The sequence below is a fragment of the Lepisma saccharinum genome, chromosome 2 (assembly GCF_977018435.1).
Source record: "Lepisma saccharinum chromosome 2, izLepSacc3.1, whole genome shotgun sequence".
NCBI lineage: Eukaryota > Metazoa > Arthropoda > Insecta > Zygentoma > Lepismatidae > Lepisma > Lepisma saccharinum.
The window spans coordinates 159,523,211-159,548,010 of record NC_139230.1 but is presented as its reverse complement, the minus strand read 5'-3'; the positions used below and the strand labels follow the sequence as shown (position 1 = coordinate 159,548,010).

At 36.8% G+C, this 24,800-nt stretch overlaps 1 protein-coding gene across 1 annotated transcript; it reads right to left on the bottom strand.

Moving 5' to 3' along the window:
* Positions 1 to 404: 404 nt before the first annotated feature.
* Positions 405 to 17,027, bottom strand: LOC145983729 (uncharacterized). Its single transcript, XM_083116781.1, has 8 exons — positions 16,826 to 17,027; positions 14,652 to 14,752; positions 13,738 to 13,806; positions 8,847 to 8,906; positions 5,961 to 6,086; positions 5,237 to 5,407; positions 3,621 to 3,704; positions 405 to 479 (listed from the first exon to the last, which is right to left on the bottom strand). The coding sequence occupies exons 1-7, from the start codon at positions 17,025 to 17,027 to the stop codon at positions 3,621 to 3,623; spliced, it is 813 nt and encodes a 270-aa protein (XP_082972907.1). The 3' UTR covers positions 405 to 479.
* Positions 17,028 to 24,800: the final 7,773 nt, after the last annotated feature.

Genomic DNA, 24,800 nt, shown 5'->3' with positions numbered 1-24,800 from the left:
TTGTCAGGTTTTTTATATAGAATGGTTATTTGCCTCCATATCCTCCAGGAACAAACTGGGAATAAGTACAACATTATTTATGTTTTGAATTAGCCTTTATTAAAGTCATTGCATAACACTACTTCAAATACACACATACATGTATGGAAACTAAACCAAAACATTTTTTTGAAACTATTCAACTCATTGAACATTAGTAATTTGAACATACTCTGTTAAACATATACATGAAGGAGAAACCAATACATTTACTTTGGCTTTTCATACTGGAAACAAACAATTGAACATAATAACATTCAACAAAAATTAACAATCCAAGAAGTTAGCTGCCACCAGATAATCCTGGAGACCAAAAGATGAGACTTGAAGTCCAAAACATACTGTTGAAATATTTCAACAACAGTGCAGAATCTACTAGGGTGTTCACACCTACAATAACTGAAAACCATTTGCAAGTATTGACTGGTCTGCAACCTGCGCTAGAAGAAGAAAATTTTTAGTTCATGACTGAGTTTTGTCCCTACTAGTTGGTTATAATTTAAATTCACCTACTCAGAGCTCATTCAAAGCATCTGGTATATATATCTGGATACTTGGTATATACTCTATGGAGATCATTGAAAAGCAAATGCTGGGAAAAAAAAGTTCAAAATTTTGTCACCAGGTGTAAATGTGGTGAACAACATTAATTCTGACCACCTAGTACCTACTAAGTGGCTTCAAGAGCTTGTGAAATGAACAATTTCAACCTTAAGTAAATGGTTGTGGGAGGTGAGGAAGAGTGGTTTAATAAATACCATTCCCTCAACTGAAATCATTTCTTTACATCATGCAACACTGGAGTACCCAGAGAGTACTAATGTAAATTTGAAACAGTGAATTACAACTCTTTGAACTTTTCTTTTTCTGTTGAAATTACAAGCTATTATTTCTTGGCACTTAGTCATAACAATAATAAACATACTATTAAAAAATAACCAAGTACAACAAAATAACAAGTATATTAATTAGATACCCCCAAAATAATTATAAATGTAAGATTTTAACATTTCAAAATGCTTCACCTCTGCAGTCCATAATGTGGACCAGCACATGAATATTCCATCTCGAAAGTCTGTGGATTAAAATGGAACCCTGTACTTTTGGTATATGATAGCTATGCTGTCTACTGTATGTGCAGCTAACATTTGAAGTGATCAGCTATCAGATGCAGCCAGGATGCACCTCTGTCAACCCTCACCTTGAATATGGTTATCTATTTTTGAACTGGTTTAAGTTCTCACAATGTCATTTTATTGTTTTGCATACACGGTGGAACCTTGATTTTACGTTTTTCAGGGGACCAAGCTGCAAAAATTTAAAATGCAGGAAAATGTAAAATTCGGGAACATGAAACTTGGTGTTCCACTGTATTATCAAATATGGCTCATCAACAAACACAGTGAAACCCTGATTTTACATTTTCCCACATTATACATTCAATCTTATTGGTCTCAACATAGCAAAATGTCATGAAGTTATTTTCGAATTTACATTTTCCCTCATTTGAAGTCCTTTTCAGCTTGATACTCTGAGGAAAGTAAAATCAGGGTTCCACTCTATTTTTTTTTTCAAAACAATTACAATGAGACAAGCAAAGGTTGTTAGGATGCCTGGTGATGGTGCACTGTTCAGTATCAAGGATATACAGAGGTTGTTCAGCGTATATTTGACCAAACGAGTTTCCTCCCCCCTGAACTCAGAATGAACTCACCCAACCTTGGTCAGGCATGTGTGTCAGTGTAGTGTGTGAGCTGTAAAAGAGTGGTTGTGTTTTCTCACTGGGCCAAAATTCCCGCCCAAACTGAGCCGCTTTTTGGGAGGAGTGCGTTGTATAACTTTCCAAGTGTTTGCATTTTCTCGCTTGGCCGAAAATGCTGCCAAAACAGGTGCAAGGTGCAGTTAACAGTTTCCAAAAACATATTTAAATGATTTTCCATCTGTCTTTGGGTCGGTGGATTCTCTTGCATGCCCATTCTGCGAAGTTTCGCCTGCATACTGGTGGTGGCTTGTGTGCACAGCCGTGTTCTCGTCCCCTTTGTTGGAGAACCGAACGCTGGGGCCATGCAATCCTTATACTTGCCGATCACATTCTTGAATAAAGTCAAACTAACATCACAATTCTTGCTCTTACACTACTTCCTGATTATTGACACACTGAACTTTGCGTCATAAATAGCTACAACATAACCTTCCCAAAAGCAACTGTTTTGTCAGCATTTTCGGCCAAGCGAGAAAATGCAAACATTTGGAAAGTTATACAACGCACTCCTCCTAAAAAGCGGCTCAGTTTGGGCGGGATTTTTGGCCCAGTGAGAAAACACAACCTCTCTTTTACAGCTCTCATACTACACTGACAAACATGCCCGACCAAGGTTGGGTGAGTTCATTCTGAGTGCAGGGGGGAGGAATCGCGTTTGGTCAAATATACGCTGAACAACCTCTGTAATAATTCTGAAGAGACAAATGGATTGGAGGGAGGAACATAAGTGTAACATGAGGAGTAAATACAGAAACAAATATTCACTTTCACACAATAAACAGTTCAAATCCTTATCAAGAACCAAAACAAAACATACACATCTCTATTTCTTTAGTTAACTAGAGTCTTCAAATTGGCACCATAGTGCTAATGTCAGATTCTCATTAATCTGTACGAGTGACTTTTAAAAATTCACCCCATAAACACTAGCCTCTTTAGCATGGCATGACATGCACACCTTTCAAAGGATGTAAGGATACATGCTGGGTAAAAAATGCCCATAATCAAAATTTCTCTTTAAGTTCAGATTTCAATTGTTTTAAAGCATGAAAATAGTAATACCTTCATTGATAAATCTAATTTTATTATAATTTTGAACATTTGCATTGACCACACAATTGAGAAAATTAAAAAAGAAAGAACATGTTGAAATTTTGCTACAGAATTGAAGCTTTTATTACTGGCATGATATTTCAGATTGTGGAAAATGCTTTGCTACACTCTATATTTCATAATAAAATACTGTAGTAAAATGTACCTCACACCTCATAAAAAAAATATTATTAAACAGCAACAGGCTTTGGTTTAAAACCCAGAAAATAAAAGCAAAAGATCTTGATGTGGCAGAAGATAGGCTCTTGTCTCTTTGGCACTAAGTGTTTTGAGGGACATTTACAAGCAAGGAGGTGAACTTGATAATATTTCACAATTCTTGGTGTAGTTTGGAGTATTCTTGTGTAATCCAAACTTGATAATTTGCATGGTGATTAATTTCCACTAAGTTGACCTAACACACTGGTGGGATGTCATGGTGAGATCTGGTGGTTCCTGGGTGAGAAAAGGACAGAGAATTCTGTATTTGAAATGGATCTCTGAGTGCAAATGACACCCTCCCCTTGGATAAGACTGCATCCACGTGGAGGGATGCAGGAAAGGAAATTGGTGATGTAAATAGAACAACCCTTCTCCAAAAGATCTCCATGTGACCTTCCCCAGGCTACATTTATAATATCAAAGGCACAAATGATCGAAACCGATAACACTAAACAGTGGAAGTGTAATATTTGGGGGGGGGGGGATTAACAGTTATCTCTCTTACCTATTGCTCATCCAAATCACCACTATGCTGCTCCTCAGGTGCATCAGAATTTGAGTCAGAGATCCTCAAAGCTCTGGTCACATCCTGTGGTGAAACAATTTCATAAATTAGGACAAGAGCAAGGATAACATTTGTTACTGGCAATATACTTATAACATTTACCAAGAGTGTGCCTCACTGTAGAAGTTACATCAGAATATTAAAATACCTGTTATGTATTAACGAAACAAAAGTTTTTTCACACAATATTGGTGCAAAACAAGGTGGATTGATTTAAATCAGGTTGATTTAGTAAATTACGGTTTAAATCAAGATTCAAATCAGGTGATTCTTTTTAAGAGAATCACTGATTTAAATCACTTTAAATTAATAATTTATAGAATAATGTACATAAGAAATTTGTAGATATGAGATTCACTCTTGGTGAAAGTATTTTAATCTCGTAATCATTTAATAGTGTTTATTAGGCTCTAAGAAAGAATAATAAAGGAAACAAACTATATGTACTGATGGGATGAAGCTCATACAAAAGGAAATGTAATGTGTATACTGTAAACACACTTAAATTCTCTGATTTAATTTAAATAAATTTTATAGGTAAAACTAGCAAACATTTTGTGTAGAAAAATATACAAAATACTAACCATGTTAAAGTGTAAATAGTGTCATTATCATTAAACTGTAAATAAACATGGTAGCTGATATTTTGCAAACTATCATTTAATAAATTGCAAAATTCAGCTACAAAGACTAAAAAATATTTCAAGTTACAGTTATAGAGTACATCCAGAATGCTTTATTTTCACTGGAAAGAAAGTTACTGAATTTGATTTGATTTGATTTAGTTTATTTTACTTCGCGTTTTGTGCATCTTGGCTAATTTGCGAAGATGGGGATGAGTGATGAAATGATGAAATTGATGAATGGACATTCACAAACAACCAAGCCCGACCGGGATTCGAACCCGGGACCCTTGGCGTCGCAGCGCGATGTGCTAACCACTCGGCCACAGGGTCGGGCAGGAAAGTTACTGAAATTATGTAGGTATTATACCAATAGTTTCATTAGCAAACTCAACAAATATTTCCATAGTAGGTTCATATATGTCTATCAGAAACAGGAAAATGTATATTTACATAAGAAATTTCATTTGCTTTAATCAAACTGTTCAAATATTTTACAGAGTGTTTACTAGAAAAAGTCTTTCTATAAGAAAGACATATCTACATGTATGGTGCCATAAACCACACCACACCAAACCACGCAATTTTAAGCATGTTTTTTTAATAAAATACATCGATTTAAATAAAAAATCAACAAAAATGATTTTTTAAATAAAAAAATCATGATTTTTATCCACCCTGGTGCAAAATAAATCAAAGCTTTGAATATTGCATAATTTGCAGGAAGATTAGACTCTGCAAAAGTGTTGTGTGGCATTTTTGTGGGCCCTCTGATATACCAAAATGCTGGAAGATTATAGGTTAGTATAGATAAATAAAATCTGACCGATATATTCCATCGGCATCAGCTCAGCCCTAATCTTATAGAAACATATTAAGCATAATAGTTTGGTCATTAGTAACTCATATAAATAAATAAATGACATTACTTACTGTGAGCAGGGTTATGCTGGTGTCCCTAGTGGTGGCAGAGCATTCTGGGGTGTATAAACCCCCAGAAACATCGAGGGACATCAGGGATGAATCTGGTGTCATCATATTCGATGCCATGAGTGACAGGACTTCTGATGTAACTGATGATGGTGTACTTTGTGGTCCTTCAATCTGTAACATAACAATTTCAAGTGATAGGTAGTAGAAGAAAGTTATACATCATGGTTTAAAATATAAGCATCACAAATAATATTAAATATAAATATCAAAATGTTTTCCTGAAGCTTTACATACTTTCCTTTTGACTAAAGAGGAACAATTTAGGGGAGTAAGACCATAACAAATTTTAAACATGGTGTTTATCAACCACCCTATTACTGCCATGAAAACATGCAAATAACATGGTTCTGTCACATACTCTGCATCAAGTGATGAACCATATAACAGCAGAATATTTTTGCAAAACTGATTATAAAATATGCAAGGTGAATGTGATTAGGATAAAATTCATTTTAAGAAAATTTTATTCTTGTTTGGGCTCATATATATTATATTCTTGTGTGTGTCCATATATAAAAGTATTGACTGATATAGATAAATAAAATCTGACAAATACTGACACTGCTTTCACACACAGTTCTCTACCTACAATTGAATAAATTAACAATTATTAATACATTCATTTAACATAACATTAATATTCACACTCTAAAATATAACATACCATTAAGATTTCAGCTGCATCGGTTATGGGTGTGGTTGGGGGTTCTATCTTTATCTTTCTGATGTCGATTTTTTCTGGGGGCGACAACTCATCCGATGAACTGCTGCTGGAACAGAGCATCCTAGCCTGTAAAATTTTTGAGAGGAGTTTCAAATAAACACGAGGTTCATCCCAAAAGTGAGTTTCACTGTTTAAAATAAACTTATGAGGTACCTACACCCTTTTTCACGACTTTCTCAACCCTGGAATTGCACTGACGTGACATGAAGTGTCACTGAAATTGTAGTGGATGATCAATATTTTTCTTCCCTCCGGCAATCATCCTTCGCTGGAGAAAAAGTAGAGAAACTACCATATTTCACATTACAAACATTATGCAAATGTGTACTAATAATTTACAGAAAACGTGGGAAAATATTCAGTTGTTCTGATGGAAACAAGATGGATAATGGGAAACATTCTTAATATACTGAGATGGCAACTGTTAACTTTGAGTTATTTCTGTTCTTCGGTAATCCAGGAAATGGAGTAAAGAATACGACTGGTGTACGGACACAAACAAAAGTGTATAATTTAAGAATAAGATAACAAAATTAATGCAACTTACATTATGGTATAAATGCTAGATGTCTCGTTACGAAGAATGGTATAGATTTTTGGTGCATACATGACGGAAACTATTATGCAGAAACTGATGACAAATAACACTTAACCAGGACTCGTGTGCACAGATGATGCAAATCAAGCCTGGCATAGATCAGCTTATATGTTCAGTCGGTACACGACACTCTCCCCCCTTTGGCAGAAGAGACTCCTGTTTCACGGAGTTTGCCCCTAAAGATGTTAAGAGATGTGAAAACCCACCAGTAATCACAAACTATGAGGTTCAGTCTGTTTAGCACGTTTAGTTTCATTGACATAAAAAAATTGCAAAGAGACTAGTAAGCAAAAAGGGGGGGAGAGAGCAATATGGATTCAACCCCCACTTTACAATTGTACAATTCCAACATGCAACCGAAATAGAACTCTATTCCGTGTATCTCCCAAAAGTAATATTAATTAGGCAATGTTGATGCTAAATAGATTCACAATAGGCAATAATTAACACATTTACAATCTATACATGCTTCTCGCATGAACAAAGTAACGTAAACGCTGTACTCATGCAACACAAATGAATAAAGCATACCAACACGTGTGTTCCTTTATTTGTTAAACTTCATTTATGTCATTATTTCAATATTACTACAATAGACATGCAATTTATCATTACCTTAGTGCTCATGCCAAAAGAAAAGGAAACTTTTTTTTTTTTTAAGAAAGTGAAAGTTGATGAACATTCAAACAAGACATTTTATTTGATTAACATTCTGGAACTTACATCGTCCATTAACAAGCACTCGCGTGAGAGTAAGCAAATTCAACAAAGACAAACATTTAAATCAACCTTTTCAAACAATTATTTCACGAGTATATCTACATGAATCACTCTTGTAACACATGGATACAAATTTATATACAGTTATCCCGTATACAGGAACATCTGCTAGCGTGCACCAAACATGTATAAAAGGCATTCAAGTTTTAACTAGAACCATTAATATTTCTTTGTTTCTAATAAGACTAGATTTGTAAAGCTGGTGTAACTCCAAAAAGGATATGGCTTTTGAGAATTTCTATACTGCTACCATAATTCTACATTAACATTTTTGGTACCATTTTTTTTAATGCTACCAGGATAAGGAATGTGTAGTTAAATTATCTTAGAAAAGAAATGGATGAATAAGTTATTATTGCCCATAGATAATAACGTAATTTGCTATCTTTAGACAAAGACAGACAAAGACAAAGACAGTTCTTATCGATCATATTTACAGGCGGCCTTGTTGGAAATAACAGAGTTCGTGAGTGACCCACTTATTTATGCACTTTTGGCAATCACTGATTTTAAGTTCATTTAATCACAAAAATTACGTACCTGAAGTATTTTGTTATTGATGGTAGTAACACACCTAGGATACATGCCTTGACAATCAAAAGTACATGGTACGAAGTTCCTCAAACAAAGCACATGGTGTGCCATAAATTACAAATGGTGCTGTGTTCCAGATGGAGTAGATGAAATGCCTCGTGCATAATGTGGCTGGGTCACGTAAGCTGCTTCGACCCACACGGTCGAGAAAGCGATGTTCCTTCCAGCTGGTTCAAATGCAGAGTGAAAGTGATTTTTTGACAGCAAACAAGCTTGCAATTATAATGCCTAAAATTGCTACTAGGAGGCAGCATATATCAAAAGGAAGTCAACAAAACCCGACCTCTAGTGGTGAAAACTAAACCATGACAATTTAACAACTTATATGAGAGGTACCTTCACTTCTTTTTACATATGTAACGAAATGTATATTTTTAGTAATACATTTTGTTACACATGCTGTGGATGTGAAAAACGTGCTAGCAGGCAGTCTTCCCAAGATGAGACCCTACCTCCTCCATAAGAAACAAGGGATATGACAGGGTGTTTATGCACACCGCAAGGTAGCGAAAACGTGCTATGAAGCCAATAGCTTGGTATTCATTTTAGCTTAACATGCGAAAAATACATAGTACATTGCAAATAGTTAAACATCTTAGCATGAGAAGTTTCATGTTCAGTTCAGTTCAATGCTTTATTGAACTTCTTAAAAATATGAATTTGTCATTTTCTCTTCTTCTCATTTTGACAACTTTAGAAATGTACTATAGCATGTATTAGCACTGATTATGACAATTTTAATCTGGAACAGCACATTTGTTTTTAGATTTTCAAATGCAATAGAGCTTAATTAATAGGTATCTATTCAGTTGACTAATTGTTTCCTACAGGTTTTAATATGCAAATATACTCACCAAAGCTTCCTGCCGCTTCTTCATCCTGACTACAGAGTTCTTTCCTACTGGTTTCATAAGCTGAAAAGAAAAAGAGAAGAAAAGTAACAACATGCAAATGAAATTTAACATTTCAAGCAAGCACATATGTGAGTTTGCTTAATTTATATTTTTACGGTTGAAGCCATGTGGTGCTAACCATGGATTCCAGAAAATAAGTGGAGCAAAAGTTAGTACAGAATTCTGGGAGTAGGGGTGCCATGGAGAAGTTGGTTGGTGCTCTGGATCTGTAGTAAAATCACAGGTCTGTCATATGTTCGATCTCCATCAGCAGCAAGAAGAAATTTGTACACCAACATGTATTCTCTCGTATGCAAACTCAAATGCACAAGATGAAACTTCCATTACAATGTACCAGGTGTTCCAAAATGTGTCAAGGAGATCAAAAATACAGACTTCTTGGAGAACTATCCTCATCTTTAATTACACTTTTAGTTCTTAGTTAAATCTAACACACATTCATCTAATTTTCCATCATTATGAACAATTGAAAACATTAAATGAGACACGTTATGGAACTAATGCAACAGTAAAATGCAAATTTTCAAAAAACAGCTTCTCAAAAGATCAACAATTTTGATTTTGTATTTTTCTTATGGCAGTCCTTATAGTATTGAAGATTACTTAGAATTGTTGCTTTAAGTCCACTTTATGCACAGATAGGCTAATTGGGACTGAACCTAGAGTTTAAAGTGGTATCTTAACCACTGTGCAATGTGCTTCTACTGGGTATTGAACCCAGGACCTCTTGATTACAAGGTGACAATGTGCATATCACATGAATGTCAACATGCCCATGTGAATTGAGTCCTTCCCAGAGCTGTAGCTCGATTGGATGAACTTTAAATGCCACTTTAATAAATGATGATTGCTCAAATTCAAGAGTCTGTAACTTCAAAATCAGTTGACATGTGAATCTAAAATTCTGGAAAGCATGCAGTTGAAAACCTACCATCCCAATATGCTTGCAGGAAGGAGAGGTTCACTACAGGTTAAGCTGAAAATGGTGTGATTTCAAGCACAAGCAAGTAATCAATGACTTGGTGTATGCAGAATGCAGATAGTTCTTGCCTATTTTAAACTTTTTTTCTGCAACACGGGAAAAAAAGGGTCACTTTAACTAAATCGAACCTCCTGAACACGAAAATGATAGTAAAAATGTCGTAACACATAACGTTTTTGTGTTACACTGGTAAAGAGGATTGTAGTGATGGCGACGAAAATATATTACGTGACTTGTATTTTTAACTAGGTTACGAATGCAGTTATTACACTTGTATGAGTAAATATCATCAATAAGATGTATAAAAGATCAAGGTACAAACATGCACACATGTGTGTGTTTATATATATGTAATATACACAATATACAGCTATCACAATGGATGCACTTACCCTTATTTCCTCCTCTTGTAATGTCTATCACTATCTCTAATTAGGAACCAGCAGTAATCGCCCATCATGTGAGGATCCCATCTACCTTGATATCTCTGCTTCATTGTGCGAATGTCTTGATGGAATCGTTCCCCTTGTTAATCACTGACAGCTCCTAAGTTCTTTGGGAAAAAATCCAGGTGGGAGTGGAGAAAGTGGATTTTGAGCGACATTCGACATCCAAGCTTTGTATAAGAATCAAGGAGTTCCAGAACTAATTGAGTATAGTTTGGTGGTTTAGTATTGCCCAGAAATCCATTCACCACTGCACTAAAAGCCTTCCAGGCAGCTAGTTCTTTGACACTTAACTTCCTATCAAAGTTGTGATCTCTCAACAGTTTCCAAATTTGGGGGCCAATGAATATTCCCTCTTTCACTTTAGCATCACTTAGTTTTGGGAAGAAGCTCCTGAGGTATGCAAAACCATCTTCATCTTTGTCCATGGCCTTTACAAAATTCTTCATGAGGCCTAATTTGATATGAAAGGAGGAAGCAATATGTTGTTAGAATTAACTAATGGAGCATACTTCACATTTTGTTGCCCTGGTATATAGGTTTCTCTCGGAGGCTAGTTTTTCACAGTGTAGTGCGATTCTGTAGCCCTACTGTCCCACAAGCAAAGGAAACAACAATACTTTGTAAACCCACCTTGGAGTCCCATTAATATGGCAATGACCTTTAAATCGCCACAAATCTGCCAGCAGTACTTATTATATTGAATCATATTTAACAAGACAGACATACTGTCATGTGTTTCCTTCATCTCAACAGAATGTGCGACAGGTATGGATGATTTTTGGTTGCCATTGTGTAACAACACTGCTTTCAGGCTACTTTTGGACAAGTCTATAAACAGTCTCCATTCCTCAGGAATGTGCTCCAACCCAAGCTTATCCATTAAACCATCTATATTTGTACATACACAGAGGGAATTTTTCATTTCAAAGTAGCCTGAAAACTGTTCATGTCTCTTTCTGAAATGGGTAATTCTAGTTCCGGAAGCCAGCAGATTCCACTGTTGAAGTCGAGATCCAAGCACCTCAGCCTGCTGCTTAGTTAGATACATATCTCTAACCAAGTCATTCAGTCTGGACTAGTCGACAAGGAGTGGTTCCATCTCTGGTTGTGGAAAATAGCTTGGATCATTGGAAGTGGACGGGATGGGTGGCTCTTCTTCTTCCTCAAAAGATTCCTCCAAATGTGAGGGTGGGCTAGGGATTGGGAGTTCAGGTCCATGTGGTACGGGTCTCATAGCGGAAGGAATATTGGGGTACACAATACTGGATTGTGTTCGTTTAGAATGTCCCGCTATGCTTGTTAGGCAGAAGTAACAGTCCTCAGCATGGCTACTCGGTTCACGCCAAACCAATGGCACCGCAAATGCCATAGCACGGATTTTGTCTCCACGAAACCACCTCACAAGAGTTGAATAACAAGTCACACAGCACACATGGGGATCCCACACTTTGTCTTGATAACCAACATTGCACCCAAAGTAGTTATAATACGCTTGTTTCAATGTTTCTGTCAACATTCGGCGTTGACTTTTTAAAGTGTACTGCCCACACACATAGCAGAAATTGTTTGGTAAATTTACACAACCACATCGGTTTTTCTTCATTGCAGTATCACCCAAGTAACTTCAACACAACTTCTCTACCTCAAATCACGTAATACTGAACTCATTAAATCACACTCCCTTCAGTCTGTAGAGCCTTCTTCCTTATCTTATCAGTAACTCATTCTGAGGGAGGGAGAAGCAAAGCAGCCTTTTTGAACGTCAACAATGGAAACATAGCCAGAAAAAGAAACAAATCTTTTTATAAGTGTGTTTGTTTATACATTGTTGCAAAATTTATTTTCATTGTTGCCCAAAATCATATAAATTGGTATCCAAATGTAAATAACGTATCCACGTTATGCCGGATATGACGTCAAGTGTATCTCTGAAATGTTACGTGATACAAAAATTTCAGTTGCAGATCTGAAATCAGCACATCCGAATTAGTTAAGAACACATGTTACCTTTGATGTTGCAAAATTGTTGTTGACTAGTGTAATCGACCGATCCTTAGTAGCTACCTAATGGTTCTTCTGCTTGCGATTGGTTCCCTTTGTGTACTTACTATGAGTGGCTATGTGGATTCCAGATGTAGCAGTTTGTGTCAAGTCAAACACCAAATTATGTGGTGGAATTTCAGAACAAAAGCTTCAGTATCACAAGGCCAGTGTATGCAGAAACCAGGGCTGAATTTAAAGTGTTGCAATCCCTAGACCACAGACAAAAATTGCTGCCCTTCCCACATGTTACATTATTAGTAAGATGCTGTGATTGTTACACACCACATTGAGTGGTCAATTCACGATGATTCTGAAGTTGCCAAGTTACCAAATATTAATTATTAGCATCTTGCAAACTGGTATACTGAGCATTCTCAATATCTTTTGATTAACCCTTTCCAGGCGAGGGATGGGCATAGCCCATTGCACATTTGCTGCTCAGTAATGTGATTAATAGGCACAGCTCATCGTTTTCTATGCACATGTACTTTAAGCAGACTCTAATCACATCACATCTCTTGTGCACATGTGTTGTAACAAAGTCTTTCAAATTCCAACTGATAAATGTCCTGTTTTCTACATTGTTGAATTTTACCTGTAGTCATGTTGAATTATGTTAGAACTTGCTTACACTCTTGAAATTAACATTGAAATATTTATATTCATAATGTGGAAATTCGTTACAATGACTCAACTTCACATCTCATAGTTAGGGGTGATTTCTCCATTCCAAGAAAAAGTTTTTAGGTGTTTTCTATCATTAATTAATTACTTCTACATTATGTACCAAAAATATTTTCAGTAACTTTTATTACAATGCATATTTTTCCTTTCAAAAATTGTTACAGAAAAATATTTATAAGTGCAAGAAAATGTATGTAAAATGTAACATATTATATATCTGTGGAAAGTGGAGGTCTTGTATGTTAAAGAAGAAAAGTGGTAAATAATAACACACTTAGCAACATATTTTCTATGTTTTTTGAAAAAGAACAAATACCTCCATATCCTGGGGAAAACACTGTATTTCAGGCCCATCTGGAAAGGGTTTAAAACATGAACAACAAAAAATCAAGATTAATCTTCCTGAAAAATACACCAAAAGAGAAAAATGGCTGAAGTAACACAGGTGGACTTGACTTGTCTTTCACAGAACAGCATTGATCTACTTTATCAGAGCCAATACATAGGTGAACCCAGGGCAGAACAGAACACTTAATATTGAAAAGGCTGTAAAAAGTATATATTAGACTAAAAAGGCTACAAATTAAGGTACATATCCTTTGGACATTGACAGACATAAAATAGAACTTACACAGAAGAACAAACTACACACATAAAGAGAAACTGTACTTACGCCAGATGCCCTGTCATCATTTGATTGTTCTGAATCAGACTTGGCTGAGTCACTTTCTTGCTCCAGGATCTGAAAATAAAAAAAATGAATAAGTAACAAGTAATCTCCCTTAAACCCACTGCAGATAACAAGTGAGCATGATAAGATATATCTAAACTAAAAACAGTTACATCTAAACAAAATTTAAACAAAAATTTACACATAATAAAACCAGTATATGAGTAGTATGTGATTGGAGGACAGTGAGTGGTTTGAGTTTTGAGCCAATCACAATGTTTACAGTACAGTGGTTCTCAAATTGGGAGGCATGGTATTGTGGGTGCCATCAAAAAACCAAGTGCAGCAGTGACGATTCAGGTTGAGATAGGCTGCTGTTTGGAACAGGCTGCCGTTGGAATGGTCTTCTCCCATACGATGGTGGTAGTCAACGGTGGTTCCATCAACAAAGTGCTGAACCTCTACACATGGAAGCGGTCATTTAAAACATTGTTTTGAATGTGATTTCTGTTCTCAACATCCAACCCCTTTTCACACTGAAATGAAAGGAAGAACTAAAGAGTACAGAACTTTGCATAATACTGTACTTCACAGAATATGACAGAAAATCATCACTGGTAAAAAATATCAGAATTGAATGGTGTAATACCAATATTTTTAACGTATGAGTTTGCACCGTGCAACATTAAGAAGAAGGCAAGCAATTCAGTACTCCAAAAAAAAAGAGGGGGTAAATAAATCGTACGGCTTCCAGTTTTCAGAGGAAAGAATAATATAATAATTTATATTCAATAATTCAATAATTTCATCTTCGGTATCATGTTAGCACTTGAATGCTTTCTGCTTGGCTCTGCTATTTTCAAGAAACCGAAAAGCTATGAAAAGCAGAGCCTTTCTTCATGAGTTGGGGACCATACCTTCACCAGCATTTCACCCTTTGCCAAATGAATCTTCGGGAGGGTTGGTTTCCCATGTAGTGCTGATGCAACCAGACGGTGTGCTGCTTGCCAAGAGGTTTCTGAGGGAGTTGCCAGCCATAAAATTTCGTGAAATTGAGTGTGATAGAAACTAAATAAGGCAATCAACATTAAGTATCGTACTACAAAATGGCTGCCCGGAGTAGAAAGCTATCAGGTCGTGCTCCGATAATGATTGGTTTTTTGGTGATTGTTGTTTATTTCTTTGTTATTTTACTGTGCACAAGTGACAGGCTATTACTTCTGAACAGTATTGACAGCAAGACAATAGCCTTAGGGAATGGAAATGCAGTGAGAGATGTTTTGTCGTTCCAGCAGCAGGTATCTTCCTGATGCTCTTCTCTGCCTTGCCAAGATAAACAAGTGGTACGGACAGTGACCAAGGTAAGCCCTCACCTCAACAGCTCTTGAACTGTCTCTCCCTTATGCTGTTGTGTGGGGAAATTAAGCTGATCCCAGGCCACATGCCATTGGGAAACTGATTCAACATTTACTATCAAAATGTGCAGAGCATTAAAAATAAACTTGCAGACTGCACTATGGAGATTGGAGATTTTATGGAACAAGATTGCATTTCAATTACCGAGACATGGGTTAACGACAGTGTTCTTGATTGCATACTGCCATTTTCACAAAACTTCAACACATACAGGAAGGATAGAGGATCAACAAGGGGCAGTGGAGTGATGCTTTTTGTGAATAGCAAGTGGAAAAGTGTGGTGCAAAATGACCTAGAGTGTGATTGTGAAATTCTATGCTGGGAGATGCACTTTCCCTCTGGCAGTGTTAGAGGCTTGCTACAATTCTGTGCTGTCAGCATCCTCCATGGGAGATGTAATTCTCTTCAGAGACTTTAACCTCTCTATTGTAATATGAATTTAATGCATATTACAATTTTGGATGTTGGTTCAGCATGAAGTAACAGCGAGTCAAAATAAATTAATTTTGCCAGTTACTCAGTACTTGGAGTTAAGATTAGAAACCTTCCTCCACGTGTGAAGGTTGAAATTCGGAAACGATGGTGGCTTAGCATATCACTAAAAGGCAAGGCCTTGGCTATGATTTGAACATAGTGTCAATCATGAAGTGTCAATCATATGATCAAGTGTCAGTCATCTAGTGTCAATCATCTGCTGTCAATCAAGTGATATCATCATATGTCAATCATGAAGTGCCAATCATATTATATCACTGCACTAAATGTGACAAACATCCCATGCAGATGTACCTAGAAGGTTATGCATCTGTGCCTGGCAAGGCCTTCCTCCTAGAATTAGAAATGTATGTGAAGATAGCCATGAAAAAATGAGATTGATTCTTCTGATTGGCAGGCTGAGTGATTAGGCAAGGTTATTCATGAAATACAAATACAAATACTGTTACAAAGTTGGAAGTTCAAATGTAAGGTTACAAACTAAATTCAGTATTTGTTTGGAGACTTAGATGCTCCCTTTTGTAACACAGCTAACTGACTACACTGGGTTATTGCACAGATTAGGATTAATATATACTAACAACTAAATGTTTATGAATTATATGTTAATAAAATATACTATTTCAAATTGCAAGTGTGTCTAATAATACCCTGAACTACTGCCCTCACGAAATGTCCCTTACTAGAAGAGTGGAGTTTCATATTGGTGTAGGCATGATGAGACTCCCTTTAGGTTGTGGTGAAGTGTCTGATGGTCTGAATACGTTGCTTCGAATCTGACTGATATCTTGGTGTTTGCTCTATATTCTGTCATTCGTGGTTGTCTGTTGTCTTGGCACGTTGGTCGATTCATGGTGGTTGGTTGTCTGATTGTTCTACTATTTGGTCCTTGTCAGTGTCATGGGTTCAACTTCAGTCTGTTCTCTTTGATTGTGATGTAAGATTCTGTTCCTCCATTAGAGTTGTAAAAGTTTTGTTCGGCTCTCTTATTGTGGCTTGTTTTGTTTTGAATTCATACATCCCTCCCTGAAGAAGGTAGTACAGAGAAAAATATGCCAATCACCTCCTCCCTCCCCACAAGGGAACATTGGAGCGGAGAAACCACTGCAATGATGTATTTGTATGCCAGATACCCTGCAATACAGTCGAGTGTTACACATTCTGCCAAATTGTATTCTACCTCCAAATGGCACAGCGGATGATTGATCCCAGTCCCATCGTATAATACATATCATAATGTAGAGGTGGCCTTTCTCTGCTCTCTTACAGTAGAGGGTAGATTCTGGTACCAATGCTACAAATGTAACAAGTTCCTTGTTAATCTGACATTTTTCTTCAGGAACTTGCAGCAAATCCTGAGGGAATACATTTCCGTTTCTCATATTTTATTAAATGGATTATATTGTACTTGCTTGTTGCTTTAATTCCCTAGATTGTGTTTCTCCTTTGTATTTTAGTGTTTTACTCTTAGCGCTCTTTGTATGAGTAGCTGATTAGAATAGTTGATTTAATTTTACGTAATTTAATTCTTGACTCTGAAAAATGGTTGCTAGTCGTAAATGCTTAGTTTGTGTTACATCACTGGGAGAAACTGCCTACTCATTTCATTAGTGTTCAACAGCATGTGACGAGTGATATGGTAGCTTCCTCCTCTACTCTAGCTGCTAGTGTAGGTTAAAGTTAAATATTTCCTTTTGTTTGATTAAGATAAATTTTGCTGTATGAATTTGGCATAGATATTTCTATTATAACCCTTCTTTTGAGCCATGCCATAAAAAAAACAAAAACATTTTAACATGACAAAATCATATAATGTTAGAATATTATTGAGGCAATATTTAGATGGTTTAAGTTATTGCAGTATAAAAACATCTTAGAATTAGGTAATTGACCTAGTCCGATATTCTGCCACATACGATTTGTCTCTTCTAATTTAAAACTCGATCTTTACATCATTAGTTGCAGTCAAATTTTTACACCCTATGTGGGATGATGCCATAGTTTGGCTAGAAGATGCCCTTGAATCGTTACGCCAGAGTTTTGCAGTGCAGCATATGTCAGTAAATTAGACAATGGTCAACTGCAGGAAATAAAGGTCAGATATTGTAAGATTTCCTTGCAGCAAAATAATTTTGGGACTATTACTGCATGTTTCACCATAGAACTGGCTGTATGTTTCCTGCATGCAGAGTTCCAGATGTTTTGGAGCATTTTGTTTCTATTGTATGATAAGTAAGAAGTACAAAATAGATATTTATATATACTTGGTGGCTATAGGAGCCCAAGTTTGTTCCGTCAATAGGACATGAGTTTGTGACAGTAGGGAAACTCGCCATCCTAATTTTGCCTGTAGAGAGGCATTGATACAAAAAGTAGTTGATACATTCAGTAATCAGCTCTGATGCATGTTGTTATACATTGTGCTCATGAAGTAGTAATTCAGAATACATTTGGAGCTGACGGAAAGTCCATGTATTACTTTCATAATGACGAGCTATTTTCATAATGTTGATAGAGATATTGCAGCATTAATTAAAAGATTTTCAAGGAATGTGTACGTATATTATGTAATTATGGGTTATTTCAAGTCAGAGGTGTATGTAAGTATAATGAGTTTCCACAGTGTGAGTGGACAGAGCGGATATTTTTATGTACAGTGAGGTACATTGCTTCTGGTCGCTATGCGAGGGCGACAGTTCGATTCCCGATAATTCAAATTTTGAATTGTCAGTTGTTGCTAATACGATTAAGGAACATTTATTTCATTATTGTGCAAAGTTACAAGGTAATAATTGCACCATAAAGGCAGTACTGTGTTCCTGTTGTAATTGTTAGTGAAGTGTAGTACTTGGAATAGTGTTAGATACATCCTATGTACGTCCATATACCTGCTTAGACGATCTCTGCCTAAGCAGCAAATTGCATCACAGCACATGCTGCCTTCATAGGTGATGCTTGCATTTCATGTTATTAAGGTTGAAGGCACTGCTAATTCATTGTCTCATTATTTTAAGGTATATTGCTGTCGAATTCAGGGGCCAATGTCATGCACACGCATTATTAGAGTGATAATTACATGCACTGCATAAGAATTTGGCTTACTAGTGCCTACTGAAGGTCTGCCCAACTGCAACGTTCACTTTCATCAAATTAAACTTACTTTACTTAATTAAGTACTGAGTGACCTTAGATGCCCGATTGGTATGGTAACGTATCTTATGATGTTTCCAATTGTGGCATTTTGGACTAATGTGTATAAATATAGGTTAGTGCATAGTTGTATGATGTTTCCTCAGTATTCTTGTATTTCTTTCCATCTGTTATCATTATTTCCATTGATTTCTATTTTTCTACATACCCTGTGGTGTATTGATGTTTGGCTTGTTTGAGTAGTTGTTCTTTCTGTGTACGTTGTTTTCTATCCCTTTTCCTATAGTGTTTTCTCTTTTATTTACTGTCCCGCATACACTCTTTTATTTACTGTCCCGCATACAACTGGGGACAATTGTATCTTTTAGTTGTGGAGAAAATGGGAAGATTAGGAAGTAAACAGGAAGGAGATCTAGTGACACAGTGTTTAGACTGACATCTTATCAAGCTTGTAAGCAGGGACACTCGCTCTTCCTTTTCCCCTATAAAGCATTTCAATCTTACCTAGGTCAATAATTTATATTTAAGTGAATCTTAAGTGTTATGTGAATAAGTGCATTAATACTGTAGTAGATTATACAAGTTAACTAGTATTGTCTACAAGAAGACTAATTTATAGTTGTAGGAAGTGTTAGTAAGTAATTCTCAAGTGGCAAGATGAAATGAAGAAGGCACTGAGTTTAGTAACTTGGCTCAAGTTGTTGCCCTGAACTTAATTGAACCATTGAAGATAGGTGATAATATTTAATTTGTTGCTATTAACAAGTAAAAGGAAGTAAATTGTTTATTTCTAGCAAAGATAGATACTAAAATAGATGGAGCAGTAATTAAATAAAATATAGAGAAATATGCTAAACAAATCCTGAAACTAACTAGTAGGTTGAATGTATTAATTTAGGCTAAATTAGGTTAAATTTTACATGTTTAATCTGTTTTTAATATTATAGATATCAAGATACATGAGATAACATTAAGATTTTATTTCTGTAAATTGATAATTGTTATATACTTGTAGTATATAATCGGTAACGCGTCTGACTACCATGCTCAAGGTCCCGGGTTCAATCCCCGGCCGGTTCAAATCCGGGAACTTTTCTAACGGTGGAAGCGGCCCCGGCGGACACCCAGCGTCGAATAACATGGGTACCTGGGGGAAACCCTGGGAGGTAAAGGCGGTCAGAGGCGTGGTGCTGATCACATCACCCCCACTCACGACCGGATCAAGAAAGTGTGGGGCGTTACCCCCACACCCCCTATACGCCTTCATGGCGTGGTGCTATGCACAGGGGAACACTTTACTTTTTTTATATACTTGTAGATTTTCCCCACTGCTGTATGTTGCTGAATGATCATGTCAAATTCATCTACCTTCTGGTAATGGATAGATTCGACTCCTCTCATCTTATTTTCTCTGGACTGAGTATTGTATGATACATTTTTATTCTCTTATTTTATTGTCACTCATGAAGTGTGTGGAAACAAGAAGACAAATTCTTCGATATTCTCCTTCTGAATAGCTGAGTCTTTGTAAAGAATATCCACCTTAGCCATATAAATTGTTCAAAGCTAATTTCAAGAGTGTATAGCAAGTTCCAACATAATTCAACGTGACCACATCCATGCTGAAAATTCTGTCAACTCTTTTCAGTAGATCAATGGGTGTTTTGAAATATCTACTGTTTTCAGTGGATGAACTTGATTGATTGATTGGTTTGTTGTTTTAAGTCCACTTTATGCACAGTAAGGCTAATCGGGACTGGACCTACAGTTTAAAGTGGGATCCGAACCACTTGTGCCTCCACCGGGTATCGAACCTGGGACCCCTTGATTACAAGGCGACGACGCGACCACTGCGCCATCGGGGAGGCCTCGGTGGATCAACTGTAATGCTACTGTCTTCTACTGTTTTCAGTAGCTGACCTGTACTGATAATGTTTTCTACTGTTTTTAGTAGTGCAACTGTTTCCAGTACATGAACTGTATTGCTAACGTTTTCTACTGTTATTGGTACAGTGCTCAAAAAAAGTTTTGCATATTATGAGTGTATGCAGTTTGAGTCGCGATATTCCCAAAAGGTATACAATGTTCATTATGTGAGCAATGCCCGAGACAGAAACCGACATAATACCCCAAGTGAGTTCGATATTCAGCAGATAGAGGGCAGTAGTTGTCACATGATCCCTGAGGAGATTTGAAAGCAGCCCGATGGGAGGCATTGTCCGTCTCTTACTCACACTTGTGAGTTGGAAACTGCACAGACAGCGGGTGGAAAACGAAGGGCAACATGCCTCGAGCAACCATTTCTGCTACGGACCACATTCAAATTGTAACGCTGCTGCAAGAGGAATATCGCCAAGTGGAGGGCATTGCCCGTGTTGGAGTGAGCCAAAGTGATGTCTCTCGAGTGTGGAAAAGTTCAGGGAAACACAATCAGTTGCTGATCGACCAAGGACAGGACGGCCATGCAAAACAACATGCTGGTGATTTCGGCATGTCGTAGACCCACTGCAACTGCTACCTGTTTGTGCCAGGATCTACGGAGGGCCTCAGGAGCGAATGTTTCCAATCAGACAGTGTGGAATAGACTTCATGAGGAAAGATTGACGTCAAGAAGACACATACCCAAGGTTCCTCTGAAGCCACACCATAAGAGAGACCGTGTATGGTGGGCAACAATGCACAGCGAATGGAGTCAGGAACAGTGGGAGCACACGCTCTTTACAGACGAGGTCACCATCAGTTTGCACTCGTTAAGCAAAAGCATAAGGGTTTGGAGACGATCAGATGAGAGATTGAACGAGCCTTTCATCCAGGAACGTCACCAGCAGCAGGGGAATTCCATCATGTTTTGGGGTGGAATCATGTTTGGTCGACGTACGCCCCTAATTCCTCCCCAGGGTCACATGACTGGTCTGATGTACAGAAACGCTATTCTCGAACCCGTGGTAGCAGGTTTCTCTACAACTGTGGGACATGGCTTTACGCTGGTGGATGATAACGTTCGACCGCATCGAGCCAGAGTGGTTCAAGAGTTCCTTGATATGCATGGTATTCGACGCATGGTGTGGCCAGCGTATTCTCCAGACATGACTTGTGTGGAACATGCATCGGGACACCTGAAGCGAGCAATTGTCAGCCGCGAAAATCCTCCTGTGAACAAGGTGCAATTGCAGGAGGCTGCCACTTAAGAGTGGGACAGTCTTCCTCAGGAAAAGTTGAATGCTCTTATCCTTAGCATGCCCCGTCGTGTTCAAGCATGCCTTCGGGCTCGAGGTGGCTATACACGGTACTGAACTCCCATCTGTTGATCCCAAGCATGCCTGCGAGGCGTACACACACGGTATTGCACTACCATTCTTTTGTGTTTAGCATCCCACATTTTCAATCTTGTGCTTCTGGTGTGATTTTGTTACTTCTGCATGGCTGCACTATTTTCTTTCTGTTTGTATGTCTCCCCTGTACTCTTGAATATGATTCCATGTATCTTGTACAATAAAATGATCACAAACCGTGAATATGCAAAACTTTTTTTGAGCACTGTAGTACAACTGGTTCTTCTATCTTAAGTAGTTGAACTGTGCTCTTATGTTTTCAGTAATATAATTGTACATCTAATATATTTTATTGTGTTCAGTATAGTGCTGTCTGAAAACTGTACTCGTCAGTAAAGAAAATTTTCTCATCTATGCAACTGAAAATGCAATGGAAAATTGTATAAAAAACTAAAATAAATGTATGGTGAAGCATGTGGAACTTACTACTTAGGAATGCATTAACATTAGGAATGTGTTCACACAGCAAAGAAATCGAATAAAGTGAACATATTTTTAAGTGTGTAGCTTCATTGTGATTAATGCACTTGTAGAAAATTGAAAAATTTACTCTTTTATACATAAATTGACATATTGTTCTTCCTATATTCACACGAAAATAGCAAAAAAAATAGTTTAAACAAAGACCTGACCCTCAATGCTTAAAAACCAAAAGAAGAAAACACTGTTGACTATTTTGATCAAAAGATGGTTCCTTTCTGCAATTGCATTACACAGATATAATAATAGAAATGGAAATTCAATGCTGAAAAAAAAATCAACTGACATGATCATGTATTCACATTACTAGCTGCTTTATGGTTGAGTTATTTCTTAAGAAATAATTATAGTAACTTATTGATTAAGATATATCTGACTTCAGTAGTATTCATTAGAAAAACAGTGGAAATTCAGTTCATGTACGGTTTTTCCAATTCACTTCAAAATCACTGAAAATATGGTGTCAAGAATTAATTTGTCTATTCTTGGAGTCAATAAATGATTTTATAATATATGGTAGCAAGTATTATGCATTATTATGTACATTGTTCTTTCAGCACAGTAGCCTTACTGAAGAGTACAGTAGTCCTACTGTAGAGCACAGTAGCTGTACAGTAGATCTATAATAGGATTACAGTACATTTCACAGTACACACCAGAAGACATTTGAAAACAGTAGAATTTGTCTACTGAAAACAGTAGAAATTTCCAGCAGGTAAATTCAGCAACATAGAAATAAACATGACAGTAGAAATTTGAAAGAGTTGGTGCACAAGTGCACATGTTCACAAGAGACATGGTGTGATTAGAGTCTGCTTAAAGTACAAGTGCATAGAAAACGATGAGCTGTGCCTATTGCCCATATTATTGAACAGGAAATATACAATGAGCTATGCCCTTCCCTCACCTGGAAAGTGTTAATAAAGAGATATTGATAATTCTCAGTATACCAGATTGCAAGTTGCATGTTGCTAATAGTTATACAAGCAGCCAGTGCTGAAACGTGTTCACGTGAACTCAATATGTACACAGTTCTTCATTTAAGACTAAACCACTGAATCACTTCATCAGACACATTAATTGAGGAAGGTAAAGAACCAGTTGATTTTTGCTTATCTTAAGAAAAGAAGTATATCATTTCACTTTCTGTGGCATTCCTGTGTGAATATAATTAAGGACTAAGGTTTTAGATATTTGTTGGGGTAACTATTCCGAATGTTTAATAATTTTTAGTAAGTTTTGTACGAGTATTAAGAAGAACTTTGTCGAACATACTCCCAATACCCTTTCCAGTATACTAGAGTATTAAGAAGCATTTTAGTATACTGGAAAGAGTTGTGGGAGTAAGTTGGACAAAGTATTTACTGGAGAAATTATGATTTGAAAAGTAGCTTACGCAAAAATTTGCACTTTGCATCAAGCAGCCTTTCTTGGCATGTGATTGTCTCATACATGGAGTTTTAGCAGATTTCATGTGATACGTGAAGGGAGTTTTGTGGTTGGGGTAGATTTCTTATGTGACCAGGTGCTGGAAGCATTTAGGGACATTATTGTAATGCTAAGAGCACCTAACATAACAAAAAGTATATAGAGATGTTTTATTAATGCCAAGAGACCTAAACCTAACCTGCCTAACCTAACACCGAATGCATTTAGCAATGTAATACTTCTTCACACCCTACCCATGTGACCTAGATGACAGCAGCAGCCTTTACCCAAGACGAGAGTGAACGAATGGCTGCTCATGAACAAAAATCACAAGAAGTCATTTTTGCGATTAGATTCTCCAGGGAACGTGAGAAGAAAACTTGGTGATCGCATAAGCTAACGTTTATTTACTCACCTTTTTTTTGCTTTTGATGGCACAAAAAGAGACATAATTTAAACATATTTATGCATTCAGTGCTATAAATGAATGTTTTATCCAGCGTTTCTTCACTACATTAATAGTTGACATGTATTTTTATTTTTTACAAATTATCCAGGTTGAACATATGGTATGGTCATGTTCAGTGTTTGAATGTACAAATCGTTTAGATAATTGCCAGGGTATCCACTTTTATCAGTTTTATTCTTAAAATATGTGTATACTACGAATAAGTGTATCTGTTAAAAGTTGATGATGGTAATTAAATGTCATAGCAACAGCTTTTGAATGTGTTTACACCATGTGTTTCATATACTGTCGCAAGT